Consider the following 23,273-nt stretch of genomic DNA (forward strand, 5'->3'; position numbering starts at 1 on the left):
GAAATATAGTTTCCAAAAGCTTGGAAAATAGTCATGCTGTCTTCCTCCTCCTGAGAGGAACTCAGGCATGAAGTCATGGGGGCTCCAATGTTTTGAAAATCAGGCCACTTACTCAGGAACCTGAATGTGGACTTGAAGATCCTATTTTTGAAACTCTTGGGCTTAAAGCTTTGTTTTCACTCAGAAAAGAGCAAAGATAAGCTTGGTCATGACCAGGTCCAGTGTGGGCTGTAGCAGCAACAAAGCTTTTAAGCCTTCAGAAACAACGGTGGAGATTTCAAGATTTCAACTAGAATGGAGAGAGCTACGTGTGCACTAGAGACCTGCCTCGCACGTAAAGGGATAGTACTGCAAATAGTGATTAGTGGACTAATGTTCCTTTTCTGTGTCATGGTAAAACTAGCTTTTTGCTTCCATAAACCCAGTAGCGTACAGATGACTGCTGGGCCTAAAGGAAAAGCCACATCTGGTTTAGATTATCAGGTGCTAATGACTTTTTCCTCAGTACTTTGCTGCACCCATGTTGCAGTGGCTCTCATTATGGTATGTGGAGAGCCTTTTTATTGAATATCAATAAAATAGGACTGTAAATAATATAGCACCTTTCAACCCAAGGGATGTCAAAGCTCTTTGGGCTAAATCTTCCTCATCACTCTCATGTGAGTAGGCCCTAACTAGAAAACTTTGCTGAAATGCAGCTAGCTGTGGGGTGAAATGGTCAGCTATTTAAGAGTGCAGAGCAACAATTTAGGACAGGAAGTGAAGAAAACATTATCCCAGTGAAAGTGTGGCAGCATACAGGCTTACAGGATGTCATTCCCCAGCGCCAGATTCTGCCATCCCTCCTCTGAGTAGTATCTTACTATGTCGGTAAGTAAAGCCATATTCAGTGATTGTCAACAAGACAACTCATGAACTAAGCTCACTGACAGTATGGGTGATGGAATCCAGCTCACAGATTGGAATTTGGCGAGGAAAAAAGGGGTTTAAAACCACAGTAAGACTTCCAGGTTTCAAGTACAAAAAAGACTTGATTAACAAAAGGATAGAGCTGCATTTCCAAAAATGCTGCATTTTTCCACATTCAGGTAACTATTTTGGAAAGTGTTTTTACCCCTTTTTAATAAATAATAATAATTCACTTTTATAGTGCTTTATATGAGTAGATCTCAAAGTATTTCAAAAGGTCAGTATCCTCATTTTACAGTTGAGGAAACTGAGGCACATAGGGGGGCACTGACTTACTGAAGTTCACCCAGCGGGCCTCTGGCAAAACTGGAGTCCCAGGCTATAGCCACTAGACCAATACACAAGCAACTTTAAAAAAAAAATTTGGGGAGGTGTGAAAATGAGCAGGAAATGAAACATCCCTGAAAACAAACAGAAGCTGAGCCCCATCAATGAGAAGGTTACACTTTATTTAAAATATGCAGACTGAAATGGCATATACATTTGCTCCTTTCTGAAAAATTAAACGTAGTCCTATTTTCGGTTTCCAACTAACAAAGTTAAAGGATTTTTTTCTAATTTCCATGAATTAACTAAAATAGTTTACATTTCATTTTCCTGTAGATTAGTATTTCTCATCTCAATGTAATTCCCTGTAGGTTAATTTAAACTCTTTCCCCAGTAGACTGGTAGGGATGTGTGCTTTGTACAGTTCATAAAATGTGTCAGTTTCACAGAATTATTTGTGTCACCAATAACGTGATTGTTATTAGCCTCAGCTGTGATTATTTTTCTTCCCTGGAGCAGTTCAGATAGTCCTCAGAACTGGATCTCTCTGGCCATTGCCTTGGAAGTATGGCCCAGTTCCAGGTTATTCTTCTCTGTCACTGCAGAATCACTGCACAGAACGGATTGTAGATGGTGAATGTATTTTATTGCAGCTCGAAGTGTTTCTACTTTGCTGAGCCGTTTCTCTAAGTATTCCTCAGGCAGGTGACGTCGGAGTTTGGCGTATCCTTCGTTGACACACTTAACCCTCTGCCTTTCCCTTTCATTCCTTTTTCTGATGAAAGCTGGTCCGTAAGAACAGTCACCTCTGCCATAATTAGCCTGGGCCACTTGGTAAGGAAAGTTGCAAGGATCCATGTAGAAGTTCTCTGTGATCAACTGCTCGGATGTAAAAGGAAGTAGTGGCAAATCCTCAGAGCAAGTGAACTGGGTCGGTGTCTCAGGGTACACATGAAACGTGACAAAAGGGTCCCCACTGAAAGGCCTAGTCACTTGTACATGTTGTGAGTCATAGATGGGCAACGTGTCCATGAAGTTACAGTAGCTTTTACTATCCATTGGGTTTTGTGTTTAACCTGAAAATGTATATTTGCACATTAATTGAATGATTCATACACTACAACTACTTAAATGAGTTAAGTTCTATTACTGACATAGACAGTAAACTATTAGGGGCAGGGATTGTCTTTTTGTTCTGTGTTTGTACAGCGCCTCACACAATGGGGTCTTGATCCATGAGTAGGGCTCATGGGTGCTACAATAATACAAATTATAAATAATAATTTTCCAGAAGGAGGGATTTTAATGCATTTCTGATATTACCAAATGGTGTGGGAGGTTGTCACATGGTATGTAATGATGTCCTAATTGAATAGCATCCTTCACATACACACACAAGTGCATAATCACCAGCATACGCTATAGAAATTTACTAAGCATTGACTAAAGATAAAGTAATCCCTTCCGCCTCCTAAAGGAAACCACAGTTAAGCTACACTGAGAGCTCAAATTTACTTGGCATTTGTAATACCAGATCCTCTTCATTTCCAAACATATGTCCAGCTCAGTCTGAAATTGACAAAAAATACTTATTGCTGGCATTATATAAAATAAAACTGGCTGAATTTTTGTTCCTTCCTCCTGTGCCTCTAGTGACCTCAATCTCCTTCAATTCCCTCTTCAACCCTCACCACTTTCAGTTAGCATTCTGCCACTCAGAGAGACACAGGCACTGCCATATACCCATCACGCATTGGCAAAGTAAACAGCCTCTCCATCCCATCATTCCCTCCAAAAACCATTACAACTCAAGTGCCTGTAACCTTCACTGAGCCAAACAAAACATTCATTAAGAGTTTTAAACTCTCCCCTTATTTTGTCTTTTCACCGACATGTTTGATGTTTTCACTCACTGCATTATGTTGCAATTAGATTGAAAACTCCTTTGTGCAGGGACCTCAATCTTATCTTTATGTCTGTAAAGTGACACACTGGTTCCACGTCTCCTCTGAAGGGGATTCCTTATGGATTCTTGTACCCAGGATTGTTTTGCAGAGTCCGCCCCCCACCCCTCCACCTCCCATTCAGATGGGATTATTTGAGGATCATTTTAATAGCCAGTATTAAACAATGCTAATGAAAGTTGTTCAGATTACATTCCAGCTGTACAAACATTTTGTTTGCTTGTTAGTTTTATTAGGGAGAGGGGTTTCTACATGGTAAAAGTGGCAAAGAGTCCTGTGGCACCTTATAGACTAACAGACGTATTGGAGCATAAGCTTTCATGGGTGAATACCCACTTCGTCGGATGCCGCTTTTACAGATCCAGACTAACACGGCTACCCCTCTGATACTTGTCTACATGGTAAGTGAATGAACTTCCCTTTGGAGTATTGCATAGAGCCGCACTCGCTTTAATTCATGATGACCCATTAGAGGGCCACATACTCTCGCTACATCTGCCTGACAGCAGATATGACAGAACCAATTGTCCAGGATTTGTATTTAACCATTAAAATCACACTTGGAAGTTTGAGAGAGACAGTAAAATCGTCTCTCTAATACGAAGTTATATTGTACTTCTATGGGATTGTCAAGGCACTATAAGAGTAGTTTAACCTCAGCCCTCCAGTACGGTTTTTGTAACAAAGCTACCCTTTAAAAACAACGTAGCTGCAACTTCATAAGACCACTATTGGTTTTCAGTGACTGTGCGCAATCCTTGCCTGTATAGAGACCAGCCTGATTTCCTTTTGCTACCATCCACCCCCATGTCATCAAGGTGGCACCATCTAAAGTAGTCAGGTTCCTTCATGCCCTCTAAGGGAGAAGAGGGAGGAGAACTAAAAAGCATTACTGGAAATGCCCTACTTCCATCGCTCATTAAAAATAAAATTGCCAAGCACTAGGTGTTCAGTGTGTACACAGAAGGATGTCTGCTACCTGACAGAGGGAATGCCACCATTGATTCAACTCCTTCACAAAGATTTGGGGCTATTTTAGCAGATTTTCTAATACTTTCATACCCTCCATACTCAAAAGGGAGGGAATTGTGTGACCAAAGTTTGGGCCTATCTTCAGATCCCAAGTGCACATTATTCCCATGTGTAAAGTCATGTTCAGTCAAAATATTTGTGTATCCAATCTCAAATTCTGTTTTAATTCAGTTTTGATTTTACTAAAAACTTTCACTGAATTGAGAATCCACATTCACCAAAAATTCTCCAAAAGAGAAAATCAAATATGTTCTAGAACAGATGCTTTCATAGGCTAGCTGCTAGCATAAACATACACTGAACACACGAATTCATGTTCAGTTACAGAAGACAACTTAACTTGCTATACATGAGGGGAAATCTGAGGTGAACATATAGCTATTATAGATAAATTCAAAACAGCAAATGGTGATTGTTCCTTTTGTTAATATGAGAAGAAAATGAATTATTTTCTTTGATTATATTCTACTGACATGTGAATGTGAAATATTACCATAAGATAAAATCTACATGAGCACTGTATAGCAAAAAAATGAAAAAATCAGAAATTCATAGCATTGACTGGATGGCACTAACACTTTTGCTGCACACCAGGATTACACAAAACACCATCTGCCATCCTAATGTCCAAGACAATTACAAAATCAAAGATTGTTTCATTGCTATAGAGACTCACCTGTTCTGAGATGGAGAAAATTCTCAAGTAATCCAAGGAAACAGAATTTTCAGGCTGCTCAAAATGTCTGTAAAATATCAGAATTTTGTATGGAAAATTAAAAGTTTTAAAGTTAATATTTTCAATTCTGACCTGCAAGTGTAACTTATTTTATCAAACAATGTGTCATTCTAAATACACATCAAAATAGACTATTTGAAGTACTCACTAAATAGCTGACAAGTTATTTACAACAATTTTGATTTATAATTATTCAAGCCATATTGCTATATATTTTCAAAGACATATTGCTTTCTTTTACATCTCTTACCTGAACTATTGTTGTTCCAACGCTGTTTTGTTGAGTCAAAGACTGGTGTAATTTATAGTCAATTGACAATATGCAAAGTAGCTTACACTTAGACCTGCTCTTTTCTGGTTTAGCTTTTTCCACCCACACTGTAGCTATAATGGCAACAATTATTAGAATTATGGGATAGAAAGTTTAAATGTATTAGATACAATTGAACTACTTTAGACAGTAATCAGTGACAAATTTTATTTACAGCCCTGTGGATCCATATGCTATAGCAATTTGCTGTAATGAATGTCCTTTTCATTTAATTGAATTTTACACCCAAATATTTAAAAGAATAAAAACTAGTTAGCACTTCAGTTAGATTTTTATTATTAAATACAGAAATCTCAATATATTTGAATAAGAGGATATATGAAGTTGGTATCTGCAACTAGATTGATTTTATGGTAATGTCACAAGATAGGTCTTGCTTTGAGTAATCTTTAAACTGCTGCTTTGGTGTGCTAATTCCAAAATCTCAACACTGGGCCAGATTCTCAACCCTTCTCCACTCCTTTCCATTACTTGAGGAATAGAAACTGCCTGGATATCCTCTCTGGAGGATTCCCAGTAGCCATACAGATGGTGTGTGTGTTGCACACTCACAGGCTAATTTCCCTAATTTGTGAACAGTTCCTAGACTAGGGTCAGGGTGGAGCTGAGGTGAGAACCAGGGAACCCGAACACAGATTTTTAGCATCTTTACCAGCAAGTGCAACTTTAAGTGGGCAACTACTACCTATTAATTGTGCCAAATGAGTTTATAAAACTTATACTAAGTATTATAGACAAGTTCTAACTAGAATTGAGTATGTGTAAATTAACTCATTTTGAAAGCCTCAATTCTATAGTCTAGTATTAGGAAGCTAGCCTTTTTTTAAATTTGGGACTCATTTACTAATCAGACCTTCTATAGATCATAATACTGCAGTCTTTATCTTGAACACTTGAAATACAAAGTAAAATTAACAGGAGTACTTGTGGCACCTTAGAGACTAACAAATTTATTTGAGCATAAGCTTTTGTGGGCTAAAACCCACTTCATCGGATGCATGCAGTGGAAAATACATTAGGAAGATTTTATATACACAGAGAACATGAAACAATGAGTGTTACCATACACATTATAACGAGAGTGATCAGTTAAGGTGAGCTATTACCAGCAGGAGAGAAAAAAAACCTTTTGTAGTGATAATCAAGATGGGCCATTTCCAGCCGTTGTCAACCATTCTGCTGGCAATAGCTCACCTTAACTGATGACTCTCGTTACAGTGTGTATGGTAACACCCATTGTTTCATGTTCTCTGCGTATATAAAATCTTCCTACTGTATTTTCTACTGCATGCATCCGATGAAGTGGGTTTTAGCCCACGAAAGCTTATGCTCAACTAAATTTGTTAGTCTCTAAGGTGCCACAAGTACTCCTGTACTTTTTGCGGATACAGACTCACGTGGCTGCTACTCTGAAAGTAAAATTAGTGAAAGCTAATCCACTACTCAGAGACAAATGCATACACACTCTTCTTTCCTGCTAAGGCCCATTCAGGCCGTAAGAGAATCGATTCTGCTTGAAGCAGTCTTTGCGATTCAAAATATCCGCACGCCTTCACAGTAGGGACCTCCGTTTACCTCCCTAAAAATTCACTTCACCTGCTGATGGCTTGTGAGGGAAGGCAGGCAAGGAGCAGTGCTTCTGCCACTGATACTATCTGAAGTGGTAGACAATAGGCACCTTGCAACAAGGAACTGCAACTCTTTCTCCTCTGTGGATGTCAAGTGCATCATTGTCACCAGTCTGGATACTGTGTGTATGTTGCATGGGGGGGTGGAGAGATGGTAGTTCCTGAACTTTGATTACTTGTACTGTCAGCCCACTGGTGTTAACCTTCAATTGGTTAGTGGCTACATCATGTTGCTGGGATTTGGGTTTTTTAAAAATATCGCTTATGATTCTGCTAGTATTGAAGAGTTTCTGCTTTTGTGAAGTTAGTACTTGTGAAAGGTACTGAAATAACAAAAGACTGCCATGCTCTATTTATCTGTGAAAGGTAAGGGCAGTGCAAGCGTCCTTATATGGCCCTGCTAGTGTCTCAAATGCTAATATGGATGGACTAGCTCTAGGTGCAACAGCCAGTTTAAGTTTCTATGCCCATTCAGTCCTCCACCTTGCTGTTTAAAATGCCAAGAGACGTGCCAGGCAATAATAAATGGGAATTTTATGTGAACTCTCACTAGAAATTGGACTGAGGCCAGTTCATTTTACCCAGAACAGAGCCCTCAGATGGGTGATAACTTGCAGCCACTACTGCCTGGGTCTGGATTTGAATCAGAGGTTTGAGGCACTCTGTATATTAGCAGTTTTCTGAGCTGTCCTTTCCGTCATCCAAGCATTGAACATTTACAAACAATGCCCATCATTTGTAATCTTAGGCACATTTGGCAAAATTATTTTAAATATGAAATTTACATGGAGCGTGATGAGGGAGAGAAATGATGAAATACAGATACTGCAAATAGGTTTTTCAAAAATCATGATAATCTTTAATTGTTTCATTCCAAAGAGGATATATGAAAGATAGTTATCCAGTAGCTGTATATCTCAGAGAGATGAGTACAGCATCACAGTTAAAAAATACACCTAATTCCCAAGATGACAGAAGATGCTGGAGAGTATATGCCTTATACCATCAACCCAGACAAATACAGAGTTTATTTTTTAAATATATACTTTATCATACACTAACTCCTGAGACTTTATCCATGAAGAGACAGGGAAGAGATTTGTAGGTAGCACATACAATATACTAAGTGATCAAAGCAAAACAGTAAAGCGCTGTCTTAATATGCACTGCATTAGTTTATCTACATCACAGTACCTTAAGTGTGCAGCTTATCTCCAACAGTCATTGTCCATTTAAGTTTTGCCTTAAGTTTGCAACAGTCAGCTGCTATACAAACAACCTTCAAAGTAACAGTGCAAGAAACCAAACGATCAACACAACTGGCCAATGTCAGATAGGAAAACTACACGGCAAGATTTAGATTTCCAGTACATAGCATTAAACAAGGAGAAAAACCAAGTATATTTACAAAAGTTCACTGAGTAAAGTGATTAGTGTGTTGTAACTGATCTTTTGTTACAGAGTATGCTCTCTGGTGCTTTTTAAACCGTATGAGTTACATTTAAAAACATCTTAGTCATAATAAATAAGGTACCAGTTACATCCAAAGATACCTTAGAGTAAGTTGTTTTTTTCAGTTTTATTAGTAAATGCCATTTAAAAAAATGTAAAGAATTATCTTTTGGCTAATTAACTTTGCTGTTTATTTTTGATAGCTTCCACTCCAGAACATTCTTACAAAGTTAACATTTTTTTGCTGCCAGTAACAAACCATTCAAAAGTGGTAGAATCAGGAAGACATAAGTCAGCTCTGTCCTTTAGTCCCTTTTACTTTCTTCTGGTCAACATTGAATTAGACATCAATTAACTGAGCACAACATGACGGTCAAAGACAGATTTGCGCTGCTCTTGGACCTGTAGCTTCCAACGTTGCTGGGCGTACTCCACTTTGTTCAACACATTAGCACGACTCCGGGATCGAGCCAGCACATCGTGAGCATTTGCAAAAGGTTGGTGATCCTGCAATTGCAGAAAGTAGTATTTATATTTCAGCAATTTCACTGCGTAACTACTGTTAATTACAATATTCTTCTGGATAAAAGAAGTTGTTCAAACTTGCCAGGCAGCTTTGTGGGCAAAACAAGCTTTAGCTGAATATAGACTGTACACCTCAACATTTTATAGAAAATAATTTCTGTGGATTTCTTATATAAAACAATTTAGTGTTATGTTCTGCAGTAGCTTTCATATGGTCAGTGTCTCAAGGTAGTAAGTAATGATCATATGGAAGCTGATCTTACACCAGTGAAGTCAATGGGAATTTAGCCACTGAGTTCAATGGGAGCAGGCCCATGCTGACTTTGTAGGTAAGAGCACCACCACATATTCAAAAGTAACATGCACACAGCTTTACATACATTAGCACCTGTTTGAACATGAAGCCTGAAATTGTTGACCAAGACACTTGGACGCTCCCATTTGTTTTCATGCTGGTACTTCAATTTAAAATTGAACTGAGGAGCCCGCGTCTTTGCTTAGCCAGCACGCTACCAGATTTTAACCTGTTACTGTAAAGCAATTTTGGATAGTTACACAAAGATGCCCTATAATACCAAAACACTGATGTTTACTGTCACTAAACCAAACCCACTGCTACATGTAAATACAGCTGTTTAAGTGACAAAGAGCTGAACAACTGAGTGTTTGTTTAGCATTTACGCTGTCCCTTTTCTAACAGTATCTGCAAAGCTGGATTTATTTACTGGAAAAAAATCCCAAGTTATAAACAAAGACATTTGGAACAGAACCTTTTATTTGGCTCCCAAAATGTTTTGGACAAAGAAAATTATGTTTTAAAAACTACATTGGAAAAGGTCATGTATATGATGTGTTTCAGATGAAAAACCACCATTATAAACTATGCACTGTGCTAACACAGCAAAGGAGATTCAATATTGAAGCTTGTGTATTTCTATACCTTGCCTTGTTTTATTGCAAAAAAGTTTTCAGAAGTGGTTATTTTATTTGTGACATGATGTCGAGTACAGCAACTCCGTGATCAGCAATACACCTCTCCCTTAAATGGATTATTAATTATTTGTATTAAGGTAGTATCTCAGAGCCCCAGTCATAGACCAAGACCACACTGTGCTAGGCACTGTACAAAACACAGAACAAAAAGACATTCCCTGCCCCAAAGATTTTACAATCTAAGTATTAGACAAGAGACAATAGGTAGACACAGATGGGCCAGTTGGGGAGCACAAGGAAGATTAGAAAAAACTGGTTAGCATGATAAAGGGTCTCAGCACAGCAGCTGGTTAACTTCACTTTTTTGTAAACATAGCAAAGGAGAGTTTTATGGAGGAATTCAAAGGAGGACAGAGGAGGTGGCTTTCTAGACGTTCCCTGGAAGCACTTCCCATCCACTCCCAGCACAGGAGAAAGCACAAAAGTGCTTGTTCAAAAGTTTAGCAAGATGGAGATGAAGACTGGCCGATTGAAGGCAAGAGCTGACAGTTGATAGAGATGAGATCATAGGTATAGTGCAGGATAAGCTGCAAAGGGCCTTGAAAGTTAAGACAGGCAGTTTATGTTTGATGTGACAGAGAAGGGGGAGCCAGTGGAGGGATGAAAAGAGAGTGGCAGCGTAGTCAAAGCCAGGAATGAGGAAAATTATCTTTGCAGCATTCTGAAGGATATAAGCAGGACCATTTGTCAAGGCCAAAGAAGACGACATTGCAGTAGTCAAGACAGGAGATGAAAGCTTAGACAAGGGTTTTAGCTATGTGGATGGAGAAGTAAGGCCAGATTTTAGAAATGTTAATCAGGAAGAAGCTGCAAGATTCTGACATAAATCTAGATTGGGACCTAGCGGAAGATGACACCCAGGTTACAGGTCTCAGGGAGAGCAAAGATGGAGGTGTTGCCTACAGTAATTATGGTGCAGAAAACTTCTTATTGTCTGTGGCCCATTTTGCATTTTTAAAACTCCTGAAATATGATTCTGCTTCAGAGTGCTAGTTGCAAAGGCACTCAGTGGTGCCTTAACTCTTACCACTGACTTTAATGGGAGCAGATGTAGATTTATGCTGAGCACTTCTGAAAATTCCTCCCTTAAAGAAAATATTATTTTCTGCCCCAGACTTGCTGTGACATCTGCATAGATGGGCTCCTTGGTCCATCCAAAACTCTGCTGACTTCAATGGAGTCTGACCACATAGAGAGCCATGCAGAATCAGGGCCTTAGATTCTAGTTCTGCATTACATTATAACAGTCAAACTGCAGTAAACAAATACTAAACAGCTTTAGTATCTAACCTAGGTAGTCAGGCATATTTCAAACCCCACATACACAGTTGTAAAAGTTTCATACTGTCATAAATCATGGCATAAGTTACCAGACAGACAGTTTTATACTACAATTAGGTATGCCACAACGCTCATACCAAGTATTTTTTTCATATTAAATGTTGCTTCAAAAAGGAAGAGGGAAAACACAGGAACAGATGATGTATAAATGTGTTGGTCTGAAGTGTGTTTTTACTGCCTTGAGTTAAAATTTACACTGCTGCACCACACATAAGCAATGACCATCCCAAACTCACAGCAAGAAATTCTTGTGCACGGGATGTCAAACTAGATGATCACAATGGTCCCTTCTGGCCTTGAAATCTGTAAGAGGGCTGGTGCTGATCCTCTTATGATTTAGATAAAATGGTTTAAAGATTTTAATAATACTTGTGAAGTATTTGATTGTTTTCATGATTAAGTATCAGGTCAATGTAAGTGTTTAATGTTGAGATTGTAGTTATGTTTCCAGAATGGAAATATTTATAATTGTTTACATCTTTTAAGAATGAGATTACTTTTCATCCAGATGGCTGATGAAGACAGTAGACTAAGATGAGAGAATTCTAAGTGATCTACTTCTCGGTTCACACAGGAATGACGATAAGTCTTTCCATATTAAAAAGTGTTCAAATCACCATACTAAATATGATGGAAGCAAGTTTCTCACGCACCTTGCAAATAAAAATGCAGAGCATGAGTGTAAACCAAGTCTGATCCATTAGGGTTTGACTACTGCCCAAAGTTGCTATGGATTTAAAGCTATTAAAGTGACAGCCACACAATACTACTGGGTTTTTAAATAGACTTTGTAAATAAAGATATCATCATTTTGTTTCCCTGTAAACAAAATGGCTACGAGTTCCCTAAGATTGTGTGACACCTTTTAGTGTTGCTGCATTGTTAACTTACTATTTACTTTGAAGCAATAATGACAATATTCTTAAGGGTCATGTTTTAATGGCATAACAAGCACTTTTAATCTCTTTATTCTGTTCCCTAGTTTATTTAAAAAACCACCACCACCACACTAAACTGGACAGTAAGTGGTCACAGCTGCTGGCAGACTTAGATAAAGCAAACTGAAATTCACCTCTTTATGGGTTTGCTTTTTTTTCTTTAAGGTCTGCTAAAATTACACTATGCTCAAAATGTGCTTTAACTCTACTGCCAATGTTGCTTGGTTATACCATATGGTAAATACACAAGTGTATTTTCTAGACTTGATAAATGTTTTGTATATTTAGCAGTTACTTGTAAGCATGGATTAGGAACCTTACATATTTAATACTTCTTAGACTGCAAACGTAAGTTCTTGATTTTTCACATTGTTTCAGCAAACTTCCCCTGAGAGAGTTTGGCTTATATTTTTGTGAAGTGCTTCACTATCAGTGTAATAAGTCAGTTCAGTCAAGGTAACAGGTGACTATAATGGCTTCACAGCCATGTCACCCTAGACTAGCATATCTACATTACTTTGTTCAGACATCTCTACATAGCAAACAACAGACCATCAGCTTTGTAAAGCTGATTAGTTATAATGCATTGTCATCTATTTTAACAGATATCCTGTAAGTCTCTCTACAACATAAAAAATGACCCAAGCCAGCAACGGCTGTCTGTAACATAATCCTCCCTTATCCCACTCAACTGGTACGAACTGTTTATTTGCTAATTTAGCCAGGACAAAATCCCCCATTATTTTCAGCACCATGTTTCAGGTCTTAAACACCCTTCTCATTATGATGCTGAAGACAGTTTTGTCTTGTCTACATTAACAAACAAACTGGTCCAAACATGGGAAATGTCTACTCATACATCTTACCAATGGTCCATTTCCATAGTGCAAGTAGATCTCTTGAAACAGTTTGCTCTGGATCTTATAGAACCTATTCTCATCACATGCAGGAAACTAATTATAAGAATAAGACTTAACTGAAATAAAATGTCCCCTCATGACAATATTTCACTGCTAGAACTTTTTTTTTTTTTTAAATAATGTCAACCAACTTAAGTTGAAGTAGCAAGGGAGGACTACACCTCTTCATATATTTATTATTTAGATTTTCCCCTTACAATTGCACTGATCCACCTAAAATATAGCAACCCTTATGAGGTGGAATGCAGCATTTAACCCTGTAAGGAAAATTTTATTTCCTATTCTTTCCATCCTTTGACCACTCTGAGAAAGGGGGACTACGCCGTAATCTAGGTTCGGGAGAGAAAACGGTAATCCCTGGCTCCTGAACTCGCTATCCACCTGTTTATGGGGTGGACATATTGGAAGTGAAGAAATGGTCTTGGAGAGACCACACAACTTTCTGCAACAGTGAAGATTACCACCACTCCCCTCGAAAAAGAGGGCTATTTTGCCATTGAAAAACCTTCATAAGGAAGCGTTCAACTGCATTCATTCAAGTGCACTTACCCCAATGTCTTCATCACTTTGAATTAGCTGTGAATGTCCAAAGAGACGTCTCTTCAGTATAGGTTCTACCAATGTAAGGTACACCATGTACAGCAGCAGCAGGCCCAAGATGGATAAATAGATTATGATTGTAACCTGCATGCAGTAAAACGTAAGCACAGTTTTCACTGTTGCTGAGTACTTACTCCACATAATACTCTCAAGAACAGGGTGGACAGTCGAGCAAAGAAACAAGACACACAAAATGCCTGTAAATCAGTCAGTAGGTCTGCTTTACACCTTATTAACCTTGACAATGTCTCTAAATTAAACAAACAACCTCAAGAAATTAAGCCACAGATTCAAATAATATTGTGTTTAGAGTGAACAACAAAGAGAAAGGAAGTCCACAGTTTAAGACAAAATTTCCTCTTAACTAGTCTTTCTTGAGAGCTCAAGCTCCTTCTCTGCAAAAGAGTGGTGAGAAAAATCCCATCTCAAAATAAGACTAACATTCAGTTTCAGCTGTGGGCTTGTGATTCAGGGGGTTCTCTTTGCAGTCAAGCTTGTTTGTCTCCACTCAGTTATCTTGGGTTTGGACAAGAAACCCACAGTGATTATTAACTGGATAATGTCAATGGGGGTGGGCGCTCAGTTTCAATGCATAACAAAATGTAAAATCTATGCTTCAAAATCCACTTTAAAAACTTTCTCCATAAGCTGATCTTCCAAGATGGCCAAAAACAGGCACAGGAGAGGGAGAGCAGCGAAGGGATGAAAAAGGCGGACAGAGACCTGGTTGCCTGCCCAAACTTGAGCTCATTTTTATGAAATTCACCCATTAAAGCTAACATGGCTGATATGGTTTTTGTGGGCATAGCGTCACTTTGAGCATAACTGAGAATAGTTAGCCAACTGTGTCTGCCAAGCTAGCAAAATATGCATCTTAGTAACAAGGGACCGAGCAAAGGAGGGGGAAAGGGTGAGAAAGATACTAAGCACATAAACTGATAAAAATACCCAGAATGCTTAGAAAAACATGAATCCCCCTTAGTAACTGTCAGGGATGGCAAATTTTGAGACTAAGCTATTTAATAGAGTCCCTTTAAGCCTGATGATTCAGCCTTAACTATTAGTACTATTGCTATTCTGAGTTTAGGTGAGATTATGTGATTTAATTATTATAATGTCTCTAGAGCACTCGGAATGCTTTGTTTTTAAGAATACAGTTATAAAAGGTGGTTCATTTATTAACTGGCTGAAATGTTTACTATACAGCAGTGGAATGACATATTTACTTTAATTGTGACAGAGCTTCTCTCTTCGTACTTGCATTCACAACGTAAGCAGTATGCCTCCACATCAGGTCCAGGGATGGGCATAGGCTCAACCACATGAAGACAATCACTGGAGAAAGAAAAACAGCTTAGAGTCAGTTTGGTTGATTTTACTCCACTACTTAGACAGTTCCCTCTGCTCTGAATGCATGCCAATTCCACAGCAAGGGGCAAGAGGAACTGATCTTTGATTAAGAGTTAGAAATATCTACTACCTAGAAAAGGTCAAGATTTAACTTTTTCAGATTTTAACTTTTCAACAATGAATTTACTTAAATGAGACGAATTACACAGCGACTCAGCTGCTCCAACTTAGTCAGCCAGCTAGAAAGTTCTTATTAAAACTAATATAGATTGTCTATTCCAGGGGTGCCCAATCTACTGCCCACTAGAGCATTTCATAAGGCCCAGAGCCTGCTTCAACACAATATACTCCTGTCCGATTCATTAGCGTTTTGTCGTCCTGTTTGCATTATTTTAGTTTACACAAGTGTGTAAACAGACAAGACTGTGCATAGAAACAACCTATCTAAATACACATGAACTTAAAATACAATTCAATACAGGTGACTTTCAATCTTATTAAAATATTTAGAATCTATCTGACCCACACAAAGTTGTGCTTAGGTTTATGTGGCCCTCCTGTATAATAAGGCTGGGCACTGGTCTATTCAAACATTGAGAAATAGACATTAAGATGCCACAGTTAATAGTGCAACAGACCTCACTTTCTCCACAGGTTAGCGTTTCCATTAGTTTTCTCCACATCTCAAAAACAAGAATGGAGCACAGGACATTTGCTTCACTGATTTTTGGCCTTAAACAATACACAAGGAAAGTTCAAGAGCAGGGTATTCAACACTCAATAGAATCAAGGAAGGAAATTAGAAGGGTTGAATGTACTTTTTTTTTTTTTTTTTTTTAACGACAAAAGCACTCTCAGAATTTAAGGGATGGACAAGGTGTACGTTGACAGATACCATGACAAGGCAGGAGTGACTACCAGCTACTATCCATTTCTCCCTCCCTCATGTTCATCAAATAGAGTTTCTTTTATTTCCTTACCCATCTATGTCACCTATTCAGATTTAAACCCATTTTGAGCAGAGACCATATCTTCTTACTGATCTGTAAAGCACCCAGCACATTTTTGGTACTATTTAGAAAAGTTTAGAACTAAGTAGGAGATGCTGTCTGAAGAAAAACAGAGTTTAGTCTCTCTTTGATATGTGAACAGAACTCCCACTTTTGCCAATGTGAGTTACACACATGTATCAGAGACAGAATAAAGTTAGCCTTTTATTTAAAATGACATAAAGGTGAACATTTAGGAACACATTCAGCAGAAAGAAAAATTCTCCAGCAGAAAAAAAAGTGATGCATCATCCCCACGCATTATTTGGTTAAAAACTGAACAAAACATAAGACAAGATCTTAGGGGTGACCAAACTTCTGGCATATAATCCACAGCTATTATAAATTACAGCACTGGACGCCAACTGTCCCAAGACAACTGCTCTCTGCCAGTGCACTGTGTAATTCCCGGCCTTTCATTTAGGCACTGTTTGCTTGCTCAGAGTTCTCATCCCAGATTCTCTTTTGGTGCATAGCACTTATTTGGTGCTGGAACCAGCTTCTGCCTTTGTGCCCATAACTCACAGCAACAGGACAAGTCAATAGCAGGTTATCAAACCCTAAAATATCTGCTGTACAACAACCACTCAGTTAAGATCTAGCACGTTGCTGGGCCAGATTAAAACGCTAGAGATCTACGTGACCAATCCTGAATGAACCTATTCTGTCCTATTTGTATTTTCACTTCTAAAACTAAAATAATATTAATAACCAAACTTCAAATTATGTTCTCTGTTGAGAAGAAATACTTTTTCAGTTCTTATTTTTAGTTAGGAGTAATTTTTTCTATGAGACTTGCAATATTAAAATCCAAAATCAAATTAAAACGTGTTACCCACGAAGTATACTTATATGGGCAGAATATGAAGTTGCTTCCACTCTATTAGATTATAAATGTTTCAAATATCAATATCAGCAAATCTTAGACTTAATGTGCTGTCAAAAGCATGTCTAAGTGTTGTTTACAGATTCCTGTAAAAGCTATGCACTAACTTCAGCACATGAGGATTTTGATAGAATTGTAGCCAAAGTACAACACATTTTTGTTTAATTCCTCAAGTCCACCTTTCATCCTCATTTACAGCTAACAAGGACATTGAAAAGAGAATATCGTTGTGTGTTGAACACAGTCACAAAAATATGAAGGAAAGATATCAATGTTACAGAAGTGTCATTCAGAAGCAAATCCAATTGATTAAACATTCCAAACTATGATTGCTGTGAACAGTATTTTCATGGCTTGAAGTCACGAGAATCAATAGAATTGAATTGTTAAGGGAGTTTTCTTGCGTGCAAGACAGACTAGACAGGAGGGAGGTTTCTATACATAAAATGTATACTCATTAATAAGGCTAAGATTTTGTCACAGATATTTTTAATAAAAGTCACGGGCACGTCACAGGCAATAAAGAAAAATTAACGGAACCCCGTGACCTGTTCGTGACTTGTACTAAAAAATATCCATGACAAAATGGGGAGCTCAGCTCTGGGGTCCCCCCAGCACCCGCAGCAGCCAGGAACTCTGGGGTCCCTCACAAGGCAGCAGGGGTACCCCACAGCTCTGCAGGCAGCAGGGAGAATGTGCAGCTCCTGGCTAAAGTCATGGAGGTTGCTGGAAGTCACACATGGCCTCCGTGAAAAAATCATAGCCTTACTCATTATGCCAGAAGAGTGTTAGGTGTCTCACCTCCGTCTCCCCACTAAATGCCAACCCATGGCTATACCACTTTGATCAGTCTCTTGGGCACTATAACCCATTCAAACATACTTCCTTCAAAAGGGTTAACATTTTACTGATATCTGAGAGCACAGTGTATTCAACTATTAAATTCAAACATCCCTTATGCCAGCCTACTACATTAGTCATCAGGGCTGAACGATCTACGATAGTTATGGGCCTGACCCCACAAAGCAGTGAGCACTTTTGGTGAGGTCAAAATATCCTCAGCTCATACTGACATCAGCACTTTGCAGGATCATGTCCAAAGTCTGAACCAGGAAAAATAGTGTGACTAAAAACCCTGACAAGTCTCCCTAATGGGAAGTTCATTATCATCACATTACAGACACCACACTGGATATAAAATCTAATTTAATAACTGGATAATCCAATTGTAAGCGGCCACTATATGGTGAATAACTTATACAGGCACATTAAAAATTGATCTGGTTCTTCAGTACAATGTAACTAACTGAGCTAAATATCAAGTGAATGCAGTCTATCACTGTCCTATTCAGCAATAAAACTAACTCATGCAGATGCAGAAGAGGCCAGCTGTACAGCACTAAGATCTCCGCTTTATTACACATGAATGCACTCTGCAGCCATCATACTCCACTGAAAGAGTAAATCAGGAATTTGAAATAGCATCAAGACATTTCAAAGGAAGCCCACAAAACCATAAACTGTTCTCAAATGGTCCATCTCAAGCATGATTACAAGATGACATTTAAAAGCTGGAGAACAGGTTATAGAAGATCCTTTATATACCAGTTTTTCTCCACATACAATTTATTGTTCAAGTCTTCAAAGCTGATTTTTCCTTCAGTTAATGACAATAGTAAGGAACCTTAGATTCAACTCTGCTCCAGTTGAATTCAGGTGAAAATGTCTACCTAATGATATAGGAGCGGCAGGCCTTCTGCTAGAACCTAGATTAAGCACGTAAGCGTGCTGCAACTGAGATAGTCTCAATCTGTTTCATCACTGCACCATGACATTATTTCTACTGTGACAAACTTAATAATTTGGAATAAAATAATGGCCTTAACTAGACCAAACATTTTATACTCAAATAATGTTCATAACATTAATTTAGCTTCAAATATACAATATGTAGGTTCTACCAAACCTCTGTGTGTGTGTGTGTGTGTGTGTGTGATTTAATAAATTAAACTCCAATCCTGCAGACACGTACATGAATAATTCTACTCCTATGATAGGTTCCATTGATTTCAATGGAAATTCTCAGATATGAAAGCATTTGCAGGATTGAACTATTAATTTGTGGCTTCCCATCATGCTCAGAGGTCTCTAGGTCTCTTAAACATAGATAAAAGGTAAGGCCAATATGTCACTAATGAATACTTTGCACTTCTACAGGATAGTCCATCCACGGATTACAAAGCACTTTACAGAAATGAATTAGGCCTCAAAAGACCTTTGGTTTTTACTTTTCCTCCACTGCACACACGAGAAGGTTCAGGCATGCAGAACCCACGTAACACAACAAATTCAGAATAGAACAGAAATCAGATCTCCCAACTCCCAGACTTATGACTATGCTTTTTCTTCACATTCTAAAAACAATTTCAACAAGCCAAACTAAATTATGACCCTCCCTTTCCCCCTCCAAAAAAAAAAAAACCCAGAGCAGGAAGAAAAGGTTTGAGGCCTTGTCCCTTGCTATAGGCGAACACTCTGAAGAGGGAGAGCATCAACTACTAATATATGGGATAACATTTCTCCCCACACCACAACAAAAGAAATAACTATCCCTTACATAATCATTAATGAAAGGTGACCCACTGAAGTGTAATATAACCCTAATGAGAATACACCTTCTAATTTCTGAACTCCATAAACTCACCAGTCTTTCTGTGAAACATTTTTGTTGTAAATATTGCCAGGATGATCTTTGTAAGGAGGACATATACATTTACATCGGACATCCTCAGAATTCTGTAAAGAAAACACATGCTTAGAACAAATTGCTATCAACTATCAAAAAGTCTTCTACAAAAGCATATAGTTGATGCAATACATATTATATACTATACTACAAACATATGTCCATTGCAACCTGTCTTAATCACCAGTTTTTCTTAAATGTAAGAACTATTAGCAGTATACAGACAGTAAAGAAGAATCAGCTTGTCTACCAGCTGAAAGTCCACGAGTTTAGTTTCTTGGCTGAATAATCTAAAGTCACCTCCTAAATCTGATATGGTGTGCACAACAAATTCCTCATATCTTAGTTCAGGTTTTCCCAAGACCCTTCAACCAGGAAAACAAATATAAGCACTTACTCTGGTAATGAGACCCATGTATCTGTTTGTCTGAGCATGTACATGTTTAGATACAGACCAGAGAACATGGATTACTCACTATACATATACAATGATGGGGTCTAAGTTAGCTGTTACCACTCAAAAAAGAGATTCGTTGTGTCATTGTGTATAGTTCTCTGAAATCATCCACTCAATGTGCAGCGGCAGTCAAAAAAGTGAACAGAAGATTGGGAATCATCAAAAAAGGGATAGATGATAAGACAGAAAATATCATATTGCCTCTATATAAATCCATGGTACTCCCACACCTTAAATACTGCATGCAGATGTGGTCGCCCCATCTCAAAAAAGATATATTGGAATTGGAAAAGATTCAGAAAAAGGCAACAAAAATTATTAGAGGTATAGAACGTCTTCCGTATGAGGAGAGATTAATAAGACTAGGACTTTTCAGCTTTGAAAAGAGGCGACTAAGGGGGGATATGATAGTGGTCTATAAAATCATGAGTGGTATAGAGAAAGTAAATAAGGAAGTGTTATTTACTCCTTCTCATAACACAAGAACAAGGGTCACCAAATGAAATTAATAGGTAGGTTTAAAACAAACACAAGAAAGTATTTTTTCACCCAACGCACTGTCAACCTGTGGAACTCCTTGCCAGAGAGTGTTGTGAAGGTCAATACTATAACGGGGTTCAAAAGACAGATTCATGGAGGATAGGTCCATCAATTGCTATTAGCCAGGATGGGCAGGAATGGTGTCGCTAGCCTCTGTTTGCCAGAAGTTGGGAATGAGCGACAGGGGATGGATCACTTGATGATAACCTGTCTGTTCATTCCCTTTGGGGCATCTGTCATTGGCCACTGTCAGAGGACAGGATACTGGGCTTGATGGACCTTTGGTCTGACCCAGTATGGCCATTCTTATGTTCTTAATCCCTCGCTTATGTCAATTAGCAGGCGGTGGTCCTCTGCCAAGAAAACTTCTCTTCACGCTGACCCAGCCTTCTGTCCCTTGAGCAAGTTATGTTGGTTTAATAAAAATTAAGATTCAAATTTACCCTGGTTTATGAGTGCATTACCTACGTAACCATACAAAAACACAGTTCAGATGATATGGGACTTGAAGGATACTGATAGATTAAGTAAACTAAGGCAAACTTCTGAGAGATTGAAGGAGATGGGTGCCAAAAACTTCAATGAGAAGTTGAGTAATTCAATAATAAGAGAGCACAAATAAAGAGCTGGACCTTAAGGGTGATTGAGGAAAAGCCACATAAAATGCAATAATCAAGAATTTTGAGAGGGGTAGTGGGAAAAGACGGTTCATGTGGTTTCTTATATCAAAACTTATTAAGGATAGAGTGAATCATACGTATTCATGGATGCCCTAAAACACTCAATCCAATAAACCCCAACTGTCCATAAACTCACCCCCAAGCAGATATTTTTACATGCTTGAAGTAAGAAGTCACCTTTCAAAATAACATACTAACTCAAGATTTTGGTTTTCCCCTCAATTACTTCGTATGACAAGCCAAGGCCTTGATTTCCAAAAACAGGAACCTAAAGTGAGGCTGCTAAGTAAGTGGCCCGATCTTCAACAAGGCTGAGGAGGGCCCATTAACTCCTGAAAACCAAACCAGGTATTTCGGCCCCTGCTTTCGAAAGCCCGAGCCCAGTTCTTCAGGGGAGGTCTCACCTCTTCGCCCTAAGCCCCACGCCCAGCTCCAGCCCCCTGAGGCAGCAAGAGCCTGAACTAGGCACAGCCCCCGCGTGTATTCCCCGGGCTCGCGCTGGCACCGGGCTGAGCGTTTCACGCGCTCGCCTGTCACCGCACCGGCGGCGCCGCCGCCGCCGCCGCGCCCCCCCCCCCGCTCCCGGGGCAGGGACCTGCTGGGCGGCGGCAGCTCTGAAGGCCCCAGGCGGGCGGGGGAGTCTATTGAGGAGGGTCGGCAGGGGAAGTGGGGCGGGGGCCGCTCTGGGGCCAGCAGTGGGGGGAATCCGCCGGAAACCACGGACCGTCTGCGGGGGATCCCCCCCACTCCGCTCACCTTGACCCCCGTCACCTGCCCCACGAGCGCGGCCAGGGCCAGCACCGAGCCGAGCAGCGAGCAGAGCCGCGCGCACGCCGCCATGTCGGGCTCCGGGCCCGGCTCCTTACGGCCGCTAGAGCAACCCCCGAGGCCCAGCTCGGAGCTGCGCTACCATCACGTCCTACTTCCGCTACGGGCTGGCGTCTCGTGACACCCAGTCCTCTGGCTAATGCGCCCCCGGGGAGCTGCGGCTCCGTTCGCGGGTTCCGGGGGGCGGGGGCGGCTCGGTGCACTCACCACAACGTTCCGGGCGGAACAAGCGGGGCGGGGTTGGCGAGCCGCCCTGCGGCCTTCCTGGGTCACCCGCCACAGGGGTGGGACCCTGGCAGGGCAGCGACAGATCCTGCCTCTCAGAAGCCCCCAGACGGGCCTGGCCCTAGCTCGGCCCCCCCACCCCGCCAGAGTCCCCCCAGTGAGAGCACAGCTTCCACTAGCTATTTCCTTCTTCACTTCCTGTCCTAAACATTGTAGGGTACTGGCATAGACTGTCAAATAGGTGCCACATTCTCCCCTAGAGTTGATTCCAATGACGTGGTGACTAAAGTGATCCTTTATCCAGAGAGTGGTTTTTGTTTTAAAGCAACGTATCAGACACTTCCTTTTAAAGCAGTACTTCTACACTGCCAGTGTGCCAGGCATTGCAGGGGCTCCCTTTGTAAAGTTGCTCTGCAGCAGGGGTCGGCGAACTATGGCCCAGGGGCCACAGCCGGCGATCCAGATGTTTTAATCCAGCCCTTGAGCTCCTGCAGGAGAGTGGGGTCCAGGGTTTGCTCTGCTTCGTCGCTCCAGCTGGGGGCTTGCCCCGCTCCGCCTGTGCTGTGGCTCTGCGCAGCTCCTGGAAGCAGCGGCATGTCTGCCCTCCAGCTCCTATGCATAGGATCAGCCATGGGGCTCCGCAGCTGCCATTGACCGGGAGCCATGGTGAATGGGAGCTGCAGGGGCGGTGCCTGCAGATGGAGCAGCGCGCAGAACTGCCTGGCCAGTCCTCCGCATAGGAGCCGGAAGGAGGATATGCCACTGCTTCCGGGAGCTGCTTGAAGCAAGCACCACCTGAAGCCTGCACCCCTGACT

At 40.2% G+C, this 23,273-nt stretch overlaps 2 protein-coding genes across 2 annotated transcripts; both read right to left on the minus strand.

Annotated features, from left to right (window-relative positions):
• Positions 1-1,596: 1,596 nt before the first annotated feature.
• Positions 1,597-5,338, minus strand: ASCL3 (achaete-scute family bHLH transcription factor 3). Its single transcript, XM_074956933.1, has 3 exons — positions 5,219-5,338; positions 4,909-4,975; positions 1,597-2,312 (listed from the first exon to the last, which is right to left on the minus strand). Exon 3 carries the CDS (start codon positions 2,293-2,295, stop codon positions 1,768-1,770), a length of 528 nt encoding a protein of 175 aa, XP_074813034.1. The 5' UTR covers positions 2,296-2,312; positions 4,909-4,975; positions 5,219-5,338; the 3' UTR covers positions 1,597-1,767.
• A 2,474-nt stretch (positions 5,339-7,812) lies between these two features.
• On the minus strand, positions 7,813-22,381 carry TMEM9B (TMEM9 domain family member B). The gene is made up of 5 exons (XM_074956934.1): positions 22,161-22,381; positions 19,686-19,777; positions 14,923-15,031; positions 13,646-13,780; positions 7,813-8,886 (listed from the first exon to the last, which is right to left on the minus strand). The coding sequence occupies exons 1-5, from the start codon at positions 22,242-22,244 to the stop codon at positions 8,731-8,733; spliced, it is 576 nt and encodes a 191-aa protein (XP_074813035.1). The 5' UTR covers positions 22,245-22,381; the 3' UTR covers positions 7,813-8,730.
• Positions 22,382-23,273: the final 892 nt, after the last annotated feature.

The sequence above is a fragment of the Natator depressus genome, chromosome 6 (genome assembly GCF_965152275.1).
Source record: "Natator depressus isolate rNatDep1 chromosome 6, rNatDep2.hap1, whole genome shotgun sequence".
In the NCBI taxonomy this organism is placed as follows: Eukaryota; Metazoa; Chordata; order Testudines; family Cheloniidae; genus Natator; species Natator depressus.

Bases quoted from the DNA above. Each gene is read 5' to 3' on its own strand.
- ASCL3 (XM_074956933.1), bottom strand. From the start codon at position 2,295: ATGGATAGTAAAAGCTACTGTAACTTCATGGACACGTTGCCCATCTAT.
- TMEM9B (XM_074956934.1), bottom strand. From the start codon at position 22,244: ATGGCGGCGTGCGCGCGGCTCTGCTCGCTGCTCGGCTCGGTGCTGGCC. The intron at 19,778-22,160 runs GTGAGCGGAGTG...TTTTCTTTACAG, and splicing joins GGCAGGTGACGGGGGTCAAG to AATTCTGAGGATGTCCGATG. The intron at 15,032-19,685 runs GTGAGTTTATGG...TTCTTTCTCCAG, and splicing joins AATGTTTCACAGAAAGACTG to TGATTGTCTTCATGTGGTTG.